We start from the raw sequence: 20,040 nt of genomic DNA on the forward strand, positions 1-20,040 counted from the left end.
AGAGGGTTTCTGACGATGGAGCCTTTGTAGGCTCCGCTGTTGAAAACCCAGTTGTTTCCCATGCTCATCACAAGGCGTGGGAACCATAAGTGTGGAGGAATAAAGTTTCTACAGATTTATAGTGAACAACAGTTATTTTGACCATTGCTGCCACATAAATGTATCAATATAATTTCTTGACTGGATCTAATCCATTAGGCAACATTTAAAACAAATGTTTGCAATGCTGAACCAAATAAATACAAGGCACATCGCCACTTGTGTTTGAAATTGTAAAGAAGGAATAGGTTGAATTACAGTCTATGGTTATGGCATATTACAAAGGACACGTGACCTTCCATGATCAAAGTTAGATTTAGAAAAAGAGTCCTCTTCAATTTCTAGTCTTGAATAGTCTGAATATTTTTTTTAAGAAGATGAGCAGCGAGAACTGCATATCATGGGCACCGCGTCTTCCTCAGTGAGCCTTTATTGTCTTTTTTCTCTGCTGCTAAGCTTCCACCACAGTACATCAATACATTACAACACAGTACCATGAGCATATGACATGAAAGCCCACCACTCACCCTTGGTGTCTGGCTTCGACATGAGAGTAGAAGTGTTCTTGTGGAGGGCGACAATCAGTTCCGTGGTCTCCTGTTTGACATCCGACAGGTAGTTCTTTGCCTGAAAATCTAAATGCCATATATTCTTGGTATTAATGATCAAGTGTGAGAGTATGTGCCAGGCTGAGCTTTAGAAGTTAAAGAAATGTCAGTTTCAAATAAGAACTGCATAATTTTTCCATTTTCAGAAATGAATGTGCTTAGATATGCAGAGCAAGCAAATGAGGGAGCAGTTTCATGAAAACCTAAGAGCAATCTCAGTATGCAGCAAACTCTCCTTGCTTTTTAGATTTTTTTAGCAACTGCCTTTATAAAAAACACACTTAACCCAGGTTATTAGAATACCAGTCAACAACATCAAGAAACCAGTTGCTGAAAAGCTTAAATAAGACAAACAACATAAAGTCTGCATTGTACTAGGGTATTAACCAACCACTGAAGTCTTTGCTGAAGAGGAAGGTCTTCAAATTTCTCATGAATAATAATTGGAAATGTGTTAGGGGCATGGGTGCTGCTAGCCAATGAGCTACTAGTCCTAGCGACTAATCTGCCCCTGAGGTGACAATCTCCTGTGGAGCGCAGCATCTTTTCTACCAAGAAGCCTCAATTCTAAAAATGACAGAAATGGCCTTGGCTGTACAGGCCAGGTATACCACCCTAGGGGTGTGACTAGCATTCTGGCGGTGACTATACAATTTGTTTACTTGCCCGGCTTGCAACTTTCTTCCAAAAAGGATTTTTAATTATTTTCTTGATTTGAAACTGGCCAACACGTGTTTTATGTTTTGTTTCATCAGGGCCTCTACAAATACCATTGCCATTACACGTTGTAATTCATGTGCTAATTGCCCTTCATTTCTGTGAGTTCACAATAAACAAGTATTCCTCAAGATATTTATATAATATCAAATTCAAATGTCTCAAATGACCATGTTATGAATTTTTAGAACAAAGTTCAAATCGGTTTGTTTGTATTCACAACGCCATGATAATCGACTTCTATGCAGCGAGACCTGTTGTGTATTTGTACAATCGTTCTCCTGGAAGGAGGCTACTATAGGGACATATAATAGCTTGCACTCATATGTCCACGCCTCTATTATGATGGACCCAGCCTTCTGGGCTTAGGAAGGGTACCTTTAGGGGTGACTGACATATATTAAAAATAGTGCTCATAGTGATGGCAAAGTTCAGTTTAAGCAGTTTGCACTGCTCGTGAAATCTGTGATTTCAGTCTTGCTGTCATCTGTTCACTTTGGTCACTCAGGGTGGCACAATATGTACTTCAAGACGTGGTGACTACTTTAACACCCATGCCCTGGGTACCAAAGGGGGTTAAGTCTCTACCTATTGGGGTTACCAATTCACATGCATCATATTTAGGGGTAGAGCACTGGCACTGGCACTGGGGCCTGGATAGCAGGCTTTAGTGCAGTATCAGAGTCATAACCATCTGCTTTGGAGAACAAATGTGGTGGTAACCATACAAAAATGGCATTTTTCTACACCAACCCTAGTATTACATTCCATAGTGGAATGTCTAATAAATCACCATACCCCAAGAAGCTAATGCAAATAATGCATCGAGAGGTGGGACATTTCCTCCCAAGGAACTCCGGAAGATGCCATCTACATTTATTTGTTTATTTATTTATTTAATGCCATTTTATATAGCGCGAACATTACCCGAAGGTGTCAGAGCGCTTTACATAAGAACCAGTTGCGATACATAAGGACTTAGGATTACATGAGTTACATAAAAGATACAAAATAATTACAAAAAGGGGGTGGTGATGGACAGAGTATCTGAGTTAATCAGAACACTCCTACCCAGTCAACAGATCAGGGCTTGATCCATCACCGTTTTTTAGCTCACTGCACCATCCCAGTTCAGAACCTGGCTATATGCAAATTAGTCTGTCCCTGGCCCAGTGCATCATGGGAACAGGGCAGACCAAACTACCAAGCCAATTCTTCACTGGAAAGGAAACAAGCTTCCGGGGACCGGTTTCTGGCATTACAGCCGTCATCGGCCCGGCTTGCTTGAATCCTGATGGTGCAGTGAGCCAGGGACTCATGTCTGAGCATACCCTTCCACACTTGTGGTGGCCAAAATAATTAATTGTAGTCTGGTCTGCCCTGTTCCCATGATGCACTGGGCCAGGGACAGACTAATTTGCATACAGCCAGGTTCTGAAACTGGGATGGTGCAATGAGCTAAAAAACGGTGTTGGATCTAGCCCTGATCTCTTGACTGGGTGAGAGTACTCTGCTTAATTCAGAGACTCTGTCCATCACCACCCCTTGTTGTAAATAATTTTGTCCACCCCAAGCGTGGAAGGGTATACTCAGATGTGAGTCCCTTGCTCATTGCACCATCAGGATTCAAGCAAGCCGGGCCGAAGACGCCTGAAATGGCAGAAACCGGTCCCCGGAAGCTTGTTTCCTTCCCAGTGTAAGAATTGGCTTTTGTAGTCTGGTCTGCCCTGTTCCCATGATGCACTGGGCCAGGGACAGACTAATTTGCATACAGCCAGGTTCTGAAACTGGGATGGTGCAATGAGCTAAAAAACGGTGTTGGATCTAGCCCTGATCTCTTGACTGGGTGAGAGTACTCTGCTTAATTCAGAGACTCTGTCCATCACCACCCCTTGTTGTAAATAATTTTGTCCACCCCAAGCGTGGAAGGGTATACTCAGATGTGAGTCCCTTGCTCATTGCACCATCAGGATTCAAGCAAGCCGGGCCGAAGACGCCTGAAATGGCAGAAACCGGTCCCCGGAAGCTTGTTTCCTTTCCAGTGTAAGAATTGGCTTTTGTAGTCTGGTCTGCCCTGTTCCCATGATGCACTGGGCCAGGGACAGACTATTTTCCATACAGCCAGGTTCTGAAACTGGGATGGTGCAATGAGCTAAAAAACGGTGTTGGATCTAGCCCTGATCTCTTGACTGGGTGAGAGTACTCTGCTTAATTCAGAGACTCTGTCCATCACCACCCCTTGTTGTAAATAATTTTGTCCACCCTAAGCGTGGAAGGGTATACTCAGATGTGAGTCCCTTGCTCATTGCACCATCAGGATTCAAGCAAGCCGGGCCGAAGACGCCTGAAATGGCAGAAACTGGTCCCCGGAAGCTTGTTTCCTTCCCAGTGTAAGAATTGGCTTTTGTAGTCTGGTCTGCCCTGTTCCCATGATGCACTGGGCCAGGGACAGACTAATTTGCATACAGCCAGGTTCTGAAACTGGGATGGTGCAATGAGCTAAAAAACGGTGTTGGATCTAGCCCTGATCTCTTGACTGGGTGAGAGTACTCTGCTTAATTCAGAGACTCTGTCCATCACCACCCCTTGTTGTAAATATATACATAAAAGATACAAACAGAAAAAAATTGCAAATGTCCAAGTTGTAAAGTCACACAAGGAAGAGATACAAACAGAGAAAATTGCAAATGTACAAGTTGTAAAGTCACTCAAGGAAGAGATACAAATGGATAAACTCTAAGAATCACATAGGAATGGTAGTGAGTACAAAGGTCTACTACATATACTAGTGGTTAGAGTTATCATTATATACATATATATACAAATAGATTTTCTCAGGATTCTACTAATTCATAGAAATACTTAAAAAACTAAAGATACCTGGAATTAAGAAAGGAACATTCCCTAACATAACTCAAGCCAAACATGTCTATTAAACTAAAGAAATGCATGAACTCCCAGCATGTTAAGTAAAACTCTTTGCTAAAAACCAAGGCCTACCATTTCTAGATCCAATCACAAGAACCTTACTTTAAAAGCCCCACACTAAACAGCAATGTTTAATCTCCCTGTAAAAAGGACACTCAACATGTATTAATACTTATTTCTAACTATCATTAAATCAACTTTAAAATGCCAATTTCAATAAATAAATAATTATAAAGGCAAACATTTTTACTCATAATTGTTATAATACATATTCTACACAACAAATCATACATATACATAATAAACCAATATACATAATATCAACAAATTACCTTAGCCCACCCAATAACTTAAATAAATAAAATGATATAACACTTATGAGTTCTTTGCAAACACACATTCCTAAACACTTATCTATAAAAAAGAGCCTAAAAAAACCCAGACAAAAATAGAACACCCAATGTGACTCTAATAATCCTAAAAAGCCATAATCTCCACAAAAGTCTACAGGAAAACTAAAACATCAAGAAAGAAGTATGTAAAGAAGTACAGGAAGCAGAGTGATGCTGGAGATTAACTTGTTTATTCTGCTACAGGTACAGCAACGTCCTATCCACAGGGCACCCAACAGCAACTTACTCTGAGCACTTGGCAACAGGGACTAAGCACTCTACATTCTAGAGTTACAGTAGAGGGGTGTTCCACTTGGAAGCAGCCGGCTGAGACACAGCAGCACATCAGGCAATTAACACAAAGTAAAAAAAAAGTTGGCTACAAAACAATCAAGTATATTTACTTGAAAATAAATAAAATGAATCCAGATTGAAAATAAAGTCAGCCAATGGAAAAAATCTCTTTCAAAGTAAAAACGTTCAAACCCACCCGAACAACACTTATAATCCTGATATGAGACACACCACAATAGAAGAACATTAAAACAATGATAAGAAACTAACAGCGCTTATAAAATATATATAAATTGTGCATTTTACAACAAAACCTACTGCACTACCCTCAACTAACTAACATATACTAAACTAACAATCACACACTGAAATAGCATTCACTAGCACACATTAGCCTACCTAACTCTCAATTCGGTCAACCAACTCAACGCCCCTGACCCCAAGAATAACCCTTACTATTTTGTATTGTATTGAGGCCCTAACATTGGTGTGCACCATCATATCTCTTCAGAGGTTTTGGGGAGAGGATGTAGCCTTATGGCTAGAACGGTCGACCTCGAAGCTAGGGAACCAGGTTCGAGTCTCAGCAACCATGCTCAACATCCTGTGATTGTGGGCAAATCACCTAATCTGCCCATGCCTAAAATAATGAACGTGTCCTCATGTAACGAAACTGGTACTCATGTAAAGCGCTCTGATACCCGATGTCTCGGGTCTAGTTTGCGCGATATAAAACAAAAAAAAGGCACAAATCCTTCACGCCACAAAGACAGGCATGCCATTTCACCCACTAAAGGCCCTTTCATTTACATTAGCTGCCCTCCCTTCACAAAAAAGAGCAATGAAGGCTGTCCCTTATCGGACGTGTGCTCAGGTGCAGAAGGAGGGGTTCACTGACATCTTCGCTGTACCAAGAATGGGCTCTACACCGCCTTCCACACCTGCTCCTTAGCAGAAGATGGTCCATCCTAATTACGTCATCTCAATGTCCAACAGTGGCTAACCTATGTCCAGTGGTCAGGCACCTAGGTTATAAATACACCGTTCCTCTGTAGATTAGCCAGAGGCGACCAAGGCTTCCATGCCGACACTCTGACCTGAGATGCTGCAACTGGTTCATGCCAAAGCTCCAGCTGGCAGAGGTCCATCCACCCCTCCCAGGTGGCCAGCTCGAGATCAGGACGAAGTCCTACTAAGGTAATGGGGTTAGACTAAATCCTAGGGGGATTCTTGGCTCTCTAAGACCTACACACATGCTAGGTACATCTAGTTAGGCATTGTAAGAGTATAGGCTTCATCTTATGCATTCTGTATTCATCTATGTGTATATTACTATTGCAAAATGGTATAACTGTACAATGCATTTTTATTTTCTGCCCTGCTGACCATATTTCTCTGTTACCGTCCAACAGTTGTCGCAGCACATATCACCTGTACTGGAAGAGTGACTGTGCAATAAATATGATTGTAAACACACCCAACTGTGTCTTCTATGTACTTCTCTGGGATGAGTGACTAAGTGAAAAGTAGTATATTGTTTCCACAATCCTGAGTAATCAGGGTTTTCATGTTATGTGGTTGCCAGAAGCTATTCCCTTCTTGTCTTTAAGAAGTTTCTAGTGGCTTGTGAGCTAGCTAGTACACAGTAAACAAGTTTAGCCTACGCGATAGGGGCATACTGACTCAGTCATACGCCAAGCCTATAGTGTTTGTTATACCAATGCGCAGATCCTATTAGGGTAATAGGAACTACACTACATTACAAGGTAAGTGTAAAATAGTCTTAACTAAATCAGAGAGCAGCAATGGTAAACTGCAACTGTAGACTACAGAAACATCCCAAAAGCACGTGCATTGCAAAGGAATGAATGTAATAAAAATATTGAATAATGTTTACAAAGTAATGAATGCCATGTTACATTGTTTTTTAAAATGTAAGTTGAAAAAAATTAATTACCAGAACATTATATAAAATATAAATACCAATTGTTCCTTTAAATATGTTATAATTGTAAAAAAATATATAAATAATGTGAAAATTGCGTGTTTGTTATAAATGACTGTAATGCCAAAATATTTGGATGTCCTACACATCCTCGATCATATCCACCTAATTGCACCGGGGCCTGTGGTAGTTTGTTTGTAGCAACTGCCTCAATATATAATCAAAGTTTCTTGAAAAGAAAGCAGGATGCAGCACTCCAAACGAGATCCACCATATTTATTGTGAAAAGCAACAGCTTTTTTGAGCTTTCACAAAGCATTTGTCCGGTTAAAAGATAGGCCCATACACCATAGAAAAGACACTGAAATAGTCATAGACATGTAAGAACTGATGAAACAAATCATAAAATTAAGTGTAAATCATTACGTATGATACACAACATAAATCAATATGTTTATCCACAGGATGGTACTAATTTTAATACATTTATATACCTTGCCATATGATGTAATAAACAAAGAAGAGTTACACATTCTCCAGTGATCCCATAATGAGATACTGTGTCAACTGTAAAGTAATACTAGAAGGAAACACTTGTTGGTATTCCTGATATCTAAGTTAATCTAACTTTCATCAACGTATATTCAATATTTCAATGTTTATTTGTGTCATTTGCTATTTCCTATTCACATGGACTCAAACCCACAAAATATGAATTGCATGATGTGTGGTCTATTTTTTGTAAATTTTTTTTTTGAGTTTCCAGACAGCAAACAGACAGCATGAATACATACTTGTTCCTTCACAAACCCCTTCCAGTTCATTTGAAACATTTTATAAATAGGCTGCTAGATACAGCCCATTTCTCAGAACCACCCCCCTTGCAGATAAGTACAAAGTAATACAGAGAAAATACATATTATACAAAAAAAAGACACTTGGGATTAAGACTTTCATTCAGAATTCATCCAGTTAGTAAGAGGGGACCACAATTTATATCCAGCTATTTTCTTCCTAATACCCTTCAACTTATGAAGAGCTGTTTCTAAATGATACATAGAGAGTAATTTGGTTTGCCACTTAATAAAATTTGGAGGATCAGCATCAAGCCACTGGGACGTGATACAAGATCTAAACACAGACATGCAAATAAAAATAAAGCCTTCCTCTGCTATTGAGCCCATTTGAGACGTATTATCATCACATCCAAAGATAACCAAAGGTGTCATTAGTTTTATTTGAATGCCCAAACTGTTCATTAAATAAAACTCTACATCGACAATAAACTGGGCCAGCTTAGGACAAAGGAAAAACATGTGAGCAGCGTCAGCTGCAAATAAACCGCATCGATTGCAATTTGTCCCCCGCCCAGTATTCCATTTTGCTAGTTTACTTGGCGTATAATATAATTCGAAAACTGACATAAAATGTTGACTAATCAGAGAGCCGTTCAACAATACATTAGATGCCAATTCTATGCTTCTCTCCAAATCGACTCGTTCGATATTCAATTTATTTTGCCATTTAACTCTCCGAGTCATTAAATCATATTCTACCTTTTCCAAGAATATTTGATATAGAGGCCCCATTTTGTATCCCTCTTTAACTGCTTCAATAACCGCAATTTTCCCTAATATAATTGAATTCTTTGAAAGTTTCCCTTCGCAATAGCTACGTACCTGAAGAAATTTAAAAAAATCGGTACGCTGCAATTTATATTTCTTCCTTAAATACTCAAAAGAAACAAACTGGCCCCCCGAAAATAAATCCCCAAGCTTATGAATCCCCAAATCATGCCACCTCATCATAACCTGATCATTAAAAATCTCTGGAAGAATGGAGCATTTTTGAAGAGGTGTATAGAAGTTTAGATTAAGGCCAATTCCGAGCCTCCTCTTTATTGCCCTCCATAAGCAGTATATATAGTCTTAAATCTAGTTTTTTTATAATAACTTGGCTCCACAATTCTATTTAAGCATTGCTTAGCCTCAGCACCCATAAGCATTTCGTTGATAGATGGGGCGGAAAAATCCTCAGTTGGGTCCTCTGGTAGAATTAACACACCCATATGCTGTAAAATAGCTACCCAATGATAAAACTGAAAATTTGGAATAGCCCAACCTCCTCTTTCTCTTGGTGGCGTACATTTCTTAAAAGTCCTCCGGGCCCGATGATACCCACAAAGAAATCTAGCACACATTCTCTCTATGCAGGAGAAAAAATGGGCAGGTATAACAAAAGGAATAGCCCTAAATAAATATAAAAACTTAGGAAAAATAAGCATCTTTAGTACATTACTGCGCCCAAAGAGTGAAAGCTTTAAATTATTTATTCTCTCTAATAACTTATTAGAAGATACTATTACTGGGTCCACATTAATAGAAACAATATCCTCCACCTTGGCTGTAATCTTTATCCCTAAATATGTAGCCTCTTTTTCGTGCTTGATTTGCTGCGGGCGGCCGGCTTGAGAATGTATAAACTGTGTTTTTTCAACATTTAATTTATAGCCTGAGATCCGGCCAAAAGCCTCAACAGCCTCTAAGATGTTTGGTAAAGCTGTTACAATATCTGCTGTAAGAACCGCAATATCATCTGCGTACGCGCAGACTTTAAAATCCCTGTTATTTACCTGCACTGGTTTAATTGCAGTATTATTCTCCAACGAGATAATAAAAGGGTCGATATATAATGCGAATAGCAAGGGGGAGCAGGGACACTCCTGTCTCGTCCCCCTTGCAATGAGCACCTTCACTGAGGTCTTCCCCAAAATTCGAATAACAGCAGACGGATGAATGTACAATGTCTGTATTGCCCTGATGAATTCGGTTGGAAACCGCTTCCTTGCCATAACAGACCACATAAATTTCCATGAGACCCTGTTGAACGCCTTTTCGGCGTCCAACAGGGCCACACCAACCGGAGAATGCGTCTCCTGTGCCCAATACAACAGCGATATAATCTGTCTTATATGATCTGTAGTGTTCCTACGCTGTATAAAATCATCTTGTCTCAACGAGACTAGTCCCGACATCAGATCATTTAATCTATTGGCCATAAGTTTGGAATACATTTTACTGTCTGAATTCAGTAAAGAAATCGTTCTATAAGAACCCATTTAGGTATCTTTTTTACCTTTCTTTTTAAAGACAACGATCGTAGCAGTAGACCACGAATAAGGGGCCTTCCCCATAAAGGCTCGGTGACAAACTTCGATCAATTCCTTTTTCATCGCATTCATGAAAGTCCGATAAAATTCCAAGGGGATACAGTCTGGGCCCATAGTCTTACCCTGAGCCAAGCCTAATATTGCTGATTCAATTTCTCCCCACACTGGTGGGGCCATCAATGCTATTCGCTGGCTTTCTGAAAGAGTTGCAGGGATCACATACATCAAATAATCATCCAGTTCCCTCCCTCCTGTATCATCACTATATACCAATTGGTAAAAACCCTGGAATGCCTTTAATACCCCTTCCTTAGTCTCTTGGAGGACCCCCTGTAGATCTTTAATTTTCAGGATGTCACTATAGACCGTTTTCTCCCTTGCCCTTTTAGCCAATACTCTACCCGTTTTCTCGCCAAACTCATATGCCTCCTCTTTATACTGAGTAAACTTTTCTGCAATTTGATCGGCAATATTAGCATATGCACTGGCCCTTTTAATAGTGAGATCCCTTTGAGCTAGGTGTACTGCCTCTACATCCGCATCTTGCCGTATTTTCTCTGCCAAGTTTAACTCAGCCGTAATGACCTGCTCAAAATCTTGTTGATGTTTGACCAAAATCTTTTGACGTTTAAATTTAGAGAAACTGAGAGTTTCCCCTTTGAAAGCATCCCAGACTATTTCCTGAGACGCCATGCCTTTATTAATAACAAAAAATTCCTGGGTTATTTTAGCCATGTGCAGACAGTACTCGTCGTCGAGTAATAATTTTCTGTCGAATGACCATTGTTGCAGCTCCCTTTTTTCGTCTAAGTCGAAATCCAGCTCTAATACTATAGGATTGTGGTCAGATATAAGCTTGGTGTGGATTTTATTTTGAGCCTTGGCTAAGAATACAGATGTGAAATGAATGAAATGAAATTGCACTTGTATAGCGCGTGTCTACCCGGAGGCCTCGTAGCGCTTCAAGCTGAATTCTGGTGCAGGCTCAGGGGGATCAACACGTCTTTACAAACAGGTGAGTTTTTAAAGCTTTTCTAAAGGAAATATGGTTGTTGATTTCTCAAAGGGAGAGGGGAAGGGAATTCCAGAGCCCGGCCGCAGTATGGGAAAATGAGCGGCCGCCCCAGCGAGCTTTGTTAATTTTGGTGGTAGTTACCAGTTGCAAGGAGCTGGAACGTAAGGCTCTGGAGGGAGCATAAGGGGTAGCTATGGTGTGAAGAATTGCAGGGCCGGTGCGGTGGAAAGATTTGTGCGTAATACACATGGCCTTGAACTGAATTCTGGCTGTTACGGGGAGCCAATGAAGCTCCTTCAGAGCTTTCCTAGCTGACTGCCAACGGGGGATATTGGAAAGTAGGCGGGCAGCGCAGTTCTGTGTGACCTGAAGTCTACGGGTCACAGCTGCTGGGGCTCCCATGTACAGGGCATTCCCATAATCCAGGCGGGAGAGGATCAGGGCCTGGACCATGATCCTCCTGGCCTGGAATGGGAGCAGGGGTAGCACCTTGCGGAGCATCTTCATCATTCCAATGCAGGTGGAAGCAGTTTTTGTGGCCTGTACTGAGAAATCAAGTGCTTTATCCAGCCAAACTCCCAGGCTCTTAATCTGAGGTTTGGGAGGTGGGGGCGGGCCCAGAGATGGAGGCCAGATGGAAGCTAGGGCAGATGGAGAGGGGTTGCCCAGCAGCATTATATCTGTTTTCTCCCCATTCAGTTTAAGAAATGAGGATTGCATCCATCTGGCAACAGCCTGTAGACAAGGGCCTAAGGTGGAGGAGGATCCCGCGGAGTGGTCCAGTGAGAACATCAGTTGGGTGTCACCTGCGTAGGTGACGATACGCACCCCGAAAGGGTGGACTATCCTCTCCAAGGGCTCCATATAGGCATTGAAAAGAGTAGGGCTCAGGGAGGAACCCTGAGGTACTCCACAACTGAAAGGGTGTTTTGGGGAGACAGACTCACCCTCAAACACCTGGAAGAATCTGCCGTCCAGGAATGAGGCAAGCCATTTCAGGGCCGCGCCCGACACGCCCAAACCACTCAACCGATGGAGAAGAGTAGAGTGGTTGACCGTGTCGAACGCGGCACTGAGGTCGAGTAGAATGATGGCGGCTTTCCCTCCCTGGTCCAGCACAGTTCTAGCCTCTTCCGTCACCTGCAGAAGAGCGGTTTCGGTACCGTGTTGTGAACGGAGCAGACAGTTGGATTCAAGAAAGTCCACTAAGATGTTATTAACGTGCCTCTCAAGTAGCTTGCTCATCCATGGGAGTAAAGAGATGGGACGATAGTTGGCTAAGTTGTTCTGGTCCAACATCGTTTTTTTCAGCAAAGCTTTTACCATTGCACACTTCCATGGGGGCGGGACGGTGTTGGAGGCGATGGAGGCATTCAGAACGTCTAGGATGACTGGGCGAATAACGTCCAAGACCTTGGTAAGCACGTGAGGGGGAGCGTGGTCATTAGGGGATCCCGAGGTGATTTTAGGGATCAGTTTATCTAATGATACCAAATCAAGTAATGGGAGTGTTTCGAGTGTGCAGGGGGTGGGGGCAACAGGGACAGAAAGGGGAATGGATTTATTGTTGTCATCACCGGTGATGAATGAAGAATAGATTGCCTGGATTTTCTGGGAAAAGAAGGTAGCAAGATTATTGCACCGGGTTTGTGCGCCGTCTGATGATGGTCGCTCGGAGGGTGGAGATATCAAAGAATTAGCAATTTTAAAAATCTCCTTGGGCGCGTTAGCCGCTATGTTAATTTTCATATTATAGAAACGGGATTGAGTGGCGGCAATTTCCCTCTTATACAGTTTGATGGCGACTTTATAGTCAGCCTTCCTCTGTTGAGAGTAGTCTTGCCTCCACGCTCTCTCGAGTCTGCGGCATGATTGCTTCATGGTTCTGAGGGCGGGTGTGTACCACGGTAGTAAAAAAATAGTCCAATCTCACAAACTTTGCATGCGGGGCAGAAAAAAAGGTGAAACCAGGGTCCTCGGGATACTTTGAGTTCCATACATCATACAGGCCATGTGTGGTCTATGTGCATAGTGAGACAGTGTTGTTGAATAACAAAGGAATATGAAAGTGTAAAAGCAGAGGTTGGGTATAAGTTCATTTCATAGAAAGAAGAGAAATCAATTTCATTGATGACAATTAGTAGAGTGTAATGTGTAACAAAACAACAATTCACATACATTTGCCATGAGAGACCCCTGGTTATATAAGTGTGGCAAGAGCTTGTTATACCATATGGAATCCTAAGCATTCGATCCTCAGTCATTTGATGAGTTAAAGACAACTCCCAGGATGCCTCATGTGCAAGATATTACACCATGTGTAAAACCCGGGTCCCATGCCACATATGAAAAGTTTTAACAGAATTTTTAAATATGTGATGCTCATCATAATGTATGTTCATGATTTCTAAAACTTAAATATGTAACCAATCCCACTTATCTCGTGTCCCAAGCCTGCTCCCAAATGTGACCAGTAGTGCTAAAGTGGGTAAGTAGACATAATATTGAGTTTTAAATATCGTTGTGTGATAATATCGAGTTTTAGATGTCGATAGTCAAGAATATCGTTCTTTATAATATCGATGTTAAGAATATCGATTTAGTGTGTTGTATAAAATATCGTTGTTAAAAATATCGATTTTGAAAATATTGTTATTCGAAAATATTGTGTTTGTACATGTAGTGATTTATTATCATAGTATCTATTTGTAAATGTAATAATAATTTTTAATACATTGAATATGTTTTATATAAAAATCGTTGTCACTTTGACACCCTGTTGCACCCCTCAATTGTGCATGGGTGCACATGTTGCAGACATACATGCCCTTAGGGCATGTATGTCTGAAAAATGGCACTGAAGCAATTTGCATAAAATTGCTTTTTGTTTTTTTTCCGTTATTTACCACCAACTTGTAGTTGGCATAAGCACTCATTTAAGTGCTCCCTACATTAGGAATTCGGTAATTTACTGAATCGGTATTTAAGAAATCGGTAATTTACCGATTCCTTAAATTACCGATTCGGTAAATTACCAAATCCTTATTTTCAGCCCCTTCATCAGAAAAGCCTATTATCGGTCGGTAACGGCCGAAATTCGTTAATTTCGGCCGTTACCGACCGGTAATAGCCTTCCTACATCTGGCCCTGAATGCAGCCTTTTGTGCCTGACTCAGGTTACCTTTGTTTTGAGTTTTATCATGACGTGAACTTATTAATTCATGTATTACCTCAGTGTGAAATGCCTCTATATTGTTATAGAGTATGCTAGGATTCATATTCTATTTTGCCTCAGATCCACTCTACACAGTAGAATCCAATGAAAAATCAATTTTCTGTAAAACCCCTTCTAGTGTTCATCGTATAGTCTTCATGGCAGCTCCCCCTGTGACAGACTCCTGTCCAACCTATCTGCAGTCCACCACCCTCTGCTGCCTTCTGTAGGTACCTCTCTGCTTCATTTTCTACTCATACTGCCCTCTATTTCTACCTTTCTCAGCTCATTTGGCCCACTATTTCGACCACTGCTTTTACCTTTTTTTGCTCCTGTCCGCCTCTATTTGTTGCCTTTCTCCACTTGTTCTGTCTTCGCTTTTGCCTTTTCCTGATAATTTCTGCCTTTATTTCTTTTTGCCTTTTTTGCCTTTTCTGCTTTTTCTGCCTCTGCTTTTGCCTTGCTCTGCTCGTTCTGCCTCCACTTTTGCCTTTTTCTGCTAGTGTCTGCCTCTATTTTTGCTTTCTCCGCTTGTTCTGTCTCTGCTTTTGCCTTTTTTTCTGCTCATTTCTAGATCTATTTTCTGCCTTTTTATGCTTGTCCTGTCTCTGCTTTTGCTTTTTTATGCTAGTTTCTGTTTCTACTTTTTACCTTTTCTGCTTATTCTGCCTCTGCTTTTGCCTTTCTCCGCTCATCGTTCTGCCTCTGATTTTGCCTTTTTCTGCTTGTTACTGCCTCTATTTTTTACTGGCTCCTGCAAGCTTCTGCCCCTATTTTAACTTCTTTCTGCCCTCTACCTTTGCCTTTTCTGCCTGTGTCTGCTCCCTTACCGCCGTTTCCCTCCTCCCGCAATCCAGCACCCCACCTTCCCAGAGGACCTACTTAATGGAGGCCTCAGAGGGGATTCTAAGTTGCTGCTCACAGTGGGGTGCCAAACCTGCACCAAAGGCAAGCCCATCTGCACCCATTTATACCTGGACCGCGCCCAGCAAAAGGACCCATGGTCCACCCACCATCTGTCACTACACCGCCAAGGAGCTCCTGGCCCTGGACATTGCAACAACAGCTGCTTCACGTCCTCTCTGCGATCAACTAAAGGACCCTTTATCTTCTGCCACTGCTGCTTCTCCAGCTGCACAGCCCGCAATGGCCCACGTGCCACTTATGCTCAGATGACTATGTCCAACCTAGAACCACTCCAATGAATCCTGCTCATCTCCTACTCCCTCTGAAAACACACTATGGAAAACTGGGACACCATCACCATCCTCTCCCCCGATATTGCCTTCATCATTGAAACATGTCCCAACCCCTCCTTGAACCCAAACATCACCACAGCACCAATGGCTATAGAATGATACTCTGAGACTGTAGCAACAAGCAAGACAAGGGCATCATCTTCAAGGAAACCATCTGATGCACCGTCACCAATGACGACCCTACACCTCTCATGGAACAACTCAAGTTTCAACTACAGACCAGCGCTAAGACCACAATAAGAGGCACCCTCACCTACACACCCCTGGAACCCCGACCAGCTTTCTGCAACACCATCATCAAGCTCATCGTCCCTCTAGCCATCAACTCCCTCCATTATGTCCTCTTCAGTGATTTCAATTTCCACATCAACAACCCCTATGACACCAACTCCATCACCCTTCTGGAGATCCAGAACAACCTTGGCTTCGCCCAACTTGCCACTCACAAAGCTCGACACACACTTGACCTCATTGTTTCTTCACCTGGATCACCAAATGCGCTGACAGAGTTGCCCCCCTGAGACCAGCAAAAGACAACAAACCCCCAAAACAAGGCAACTGGTACACGCCAGAGCTCAGAACCACCAAGGTCAACTGCTACCGACTGGAGAAGCGGTGGTGCTTCACTAAGAGCCCGTCCGACAGAGCAGCTCACAAAGCTACCCTCATCAACTATCACCTGTGAATCAAGGATGCCAAGAGAGCAGCCATCATGGCCTGCATCGCTACTGCAGCCAATCACACAAAGGAACTCTTCAAAATAGTCAAAAAATTTCCAACCCAACAGCCACAGAGAACTTCATACACCTGTCCCAAGTACACTGCATCACCCTCTCAGACTACTTCCACAGCAAGATCTTCACCATTTACTATAACTTCAACCCCCAAACCTTCACTCTTGGCCTCGACAACCTCAACCAATCAATGAACACCAGCCAAAGATCGCGGTCTCCGCTCACCAATCAGACCACCATCATGTTGTCCATCCACTCCGGGGCGCGTACCTGCCCCGATCTTCTCAACCTCAGATCCAACCCAAGGATCACTGACATAACCTCGACAGACCGAATATCGACTGGACAAAATATCGATGACTAATTATCGACAACAAAATTATCGATTTACTATACTTACACAACAAACATCAAAAATATCGACTACACAATATCGACTACTAAAAACAACGACTACAACAATATCGACTCACAACATTATCGATTTCTAAAACACCGATTATTAAATATTTATATAACAACAGTCAAAATATCGATTACACAAACATAGATAGCAAATTTATCGATTGTAAAAAAATCGCCATTAATAGATCCTAAAATAAATGACTTTATTATTTAATAATTAAGTCATACTGATCATAAAAAACCAGATTTAGTTAATATAAATAGATAACATATATTATTTATTTTCATAACATTTACAACACACAATAAATACTAACATACATTTTATAATACATAAACAATGTTTCGACCTTCTACACATTTTTTACAACTAATTACATATATTCCTCCACTTTACAAATATCAAAATAACATTACCTAGAACATTACCTATACAAAATAAATCCTTACACATTCAATAAACGTTAATTTGCGTCACCCATATAAGGAAAGCAATTAGCATAACAGAAAAAAAAATTCAAATCAACAAATAAAAACAGACTATCCATTTAAACAACCAATCCTATTTCTGAAACAATTAACCTAATACTATATAAATGAAATAATAAGTAACTAAAAACGCAGTATACATCTCCTAAGTAAAGTAAGACGAAACTCTGCTGGATTTCTGGAAGAAAACTGATGGACTTCAACAGAAAGAGACCTACACATATCTAAAGTAAGTACTACTACATTATTAGTCAGCAAAAATGTAACTCTCAAAGCTCACACCTATATTTTAAAGCAAAATACATCAAATATATCTTTTTTTTTTAGCACTCATCCTACAGATGAAAAAATAAAACAGAAGACCTACACAACACCTGGACATCAAAAGTTACATATAAAAAAGTAAGTATATATTAGAAATGTAAAATCGAGAATTAATAGATAGGTAACTAAATCTAAACTAGCAAAAAACGTCGAACAAATTATCATAAATAGTAATAAAATATTTCTACACATTTTCTCAACTTCCACAGGTACAAAAAGATATACACAGAAAATAACAGTTTGAAGAACATCAACAGCTGAAAATAACGACTTGAAAGCATCAAAACATTTGCAGGTAAAATACAAATGTGTGAAACTGTATAATGTGATTTGAACATTTATTTTCCTTAAAAAATATTTACATTCTCTTTTAATTACCTCCTAGCACTACAATACTATCATGACTGAAGGAGCTAAATTCATTTATTCACAAAAAGGGAAAATGCTTCTTTGTTACATGGGATATGTCTACACTCAAGAGAAACAAAAAGATTTGAAAGTGTTTTGGAAGTGTACGAAATATTATGCCAACAAATGTTATGGTAGAGCTATAACTCAGGAAACTACTGTTACTTATACTAAAGAACATAATCACCCACCCAATGTAACAGAAATAGAGATTAGACAAATGCTAGATTCCCTTAAAGAAGCTAGTACTAGCACTGATCAACCAACAACTGCTATTCTGAAACACCATTTAAGTGTACTTCCCCAACATGCTTCTAGCCAATTACCATCTATAGAATCCCTTAAAAGAACAGTAGCTAGACAAAAAAGAGCAACATGCACTACTCCTCCCACACCAAAAACTTTAGAAGAAGTCCAAATTCCACCTGAACTCTCTGTAACTCACAATAAAGAAAATTTTATACTCTATGACAACAAATCTAAAGATAAAAGAATTATACTGTTTGCCACAGCAAACAACATGACAAAACTTACCCAATGCCAAACTTGGATGATGGACGGTACTTTTTCTGTATGCCCCAAACCTTTTTATCAATTATACACCATCCATGGTCATTTCCAAAATGCAAATATTCCATTCCTTTATGCCCTTCTACCAAACAAACAGCAAACTACCTATCAAGAAATACTAACTGAAGTCAAGCAACATACTAACAACTATTTTCCACAAAAAATTATCATTGACTTTGAAAAAGCTATGATAAACAGCATCCTTAAAACATACCCACACACAGCAATACAAGGTTGCTATTACCACTTTAATCAATGTATCTGGCGACATCTACAAAAATCAACCTTGAGTATCCAATACGCCACTGATAGCACATTTGCTTATCAAATCAAAAAACTCATCGCCCTAGCCTATGTTCCACTAACAGATGTAACTGAGCACTATAACTTATTAATAGACAGCCCCTACTATAAAAGAAACGAAGATAAACTAAGCCCTATGCTTGACTACTTCGAAGACACATGGGTAGGAAGGCTACACAGATCAGGCCATAGAAGACAACCCAAATACCAAATAGCTTGGTGGAATGTCTACCTTAGCACACTAAATAAGGAAGCAAAAACAAACAATGCAGTTGAAGGATGGCACAATGCCTTCCAAGCAACTACAGGCCGAGGAACGCCTACCCTTCACAAATTAATACAATCCTTACAAAAAGAACAAAGTTACCAGGAGCTCCGAATGGAGCAATCAGTAACTTTGATTGGACCTAAACTCACCAAAGAAACTAAAAAAATGTATAACACACTCCAAAGTCAAGTTACCCTCTATCCAACTAGCAAAGGACTAGAATATCTATCAATGATTGCCAAAACTATTCTTTAAAACATTACATAACTATACACGTAAAACTAAACATATTTTTCCTAAAATTCTTCATTATAATATGTAACAAATTGCAATTAAATTATCAAATACATAATATTAACATATATAAAATGTATTTAGATAATGTATTTACAAAATGTTACATACAACGTAAGTAAAGCAAAATTAAAAACAGTTTTCCCACCCATTAAAAATCCTGAAAATACTTATATTTCTGATACAGCTTCAAACGTAATCCAATTCCAAGCAATCCATAGGACACCATTCCAAAAACCCATACAATCCATGAAAGCCCAAAAAAAAAGCAAAAATACAAGCAAATGCATAGCGACTCCTTTCCACTTCAGTAGACACCAGATACCATAGAAAACCCAAAAATCCGTAATGGCGAAAAATAAACGCTCCAAGAAAATGTAAAAACCCCAAAAATAGTGTGCAAAAATAAGAGTATATAATACTCGTTACACAGCTGTGATCAAAAAAGAAGGGAGTCCTCCAAAACAGCGAAACGCGACGATAACCTAGAAAAAATGAAATAACATACCCACCCACATAAAAACACCCATACATATATAAAAACACATATTTATACATCAAACATATTATCTTAGTAACATTTAAACATATTACCTCACCTCACACACCTACAACAAAAACGCGGTAAAAATCCAATATCGTACACTCTACCTAACACCGAACAC

General features: G+C 40.3%; 1 protein-coding gene across 6 annotated transcripts in view; it reads right to left on the minus strand.

Moving 5' to 3' along the window:
- LOC144817774 (CD209 antigen-like protein C) overlaps nt 1-20,040 on the minus strand; it is a 794,201-nt gene that overhangs the window by 507,752 nt on the left and 266,409 nt on the right. For all 6 annotated transcript variants that reach the window (XM_078674574.1, XM_078674576.1, XM_078674579.1 and 3 more), the window contains one exon: nt 567-674. In XM_078674574.1, coding sequence (XP_078530700.1) covers nt 567-674 — 108 coding nt within the window. The remainder of the gene's footprint in view (nt 1-566; nt 675-20,040) is intronic.

The sequence above is a fragment of the Lissotriton helveticus genome, chromosome 2_1 (assembly GCF_964261635.1).
Source record: "Lissotriton helveticus chromosome 2_1, aLisHel1.1, whole genome shotgun sequence".
Taxonomy (NCBI): Eukaryota; Metazoa; Chordata; class Amphibia; order Caudata; family Salamandridae; genus Lissotriton; species Lissotriton helveticus.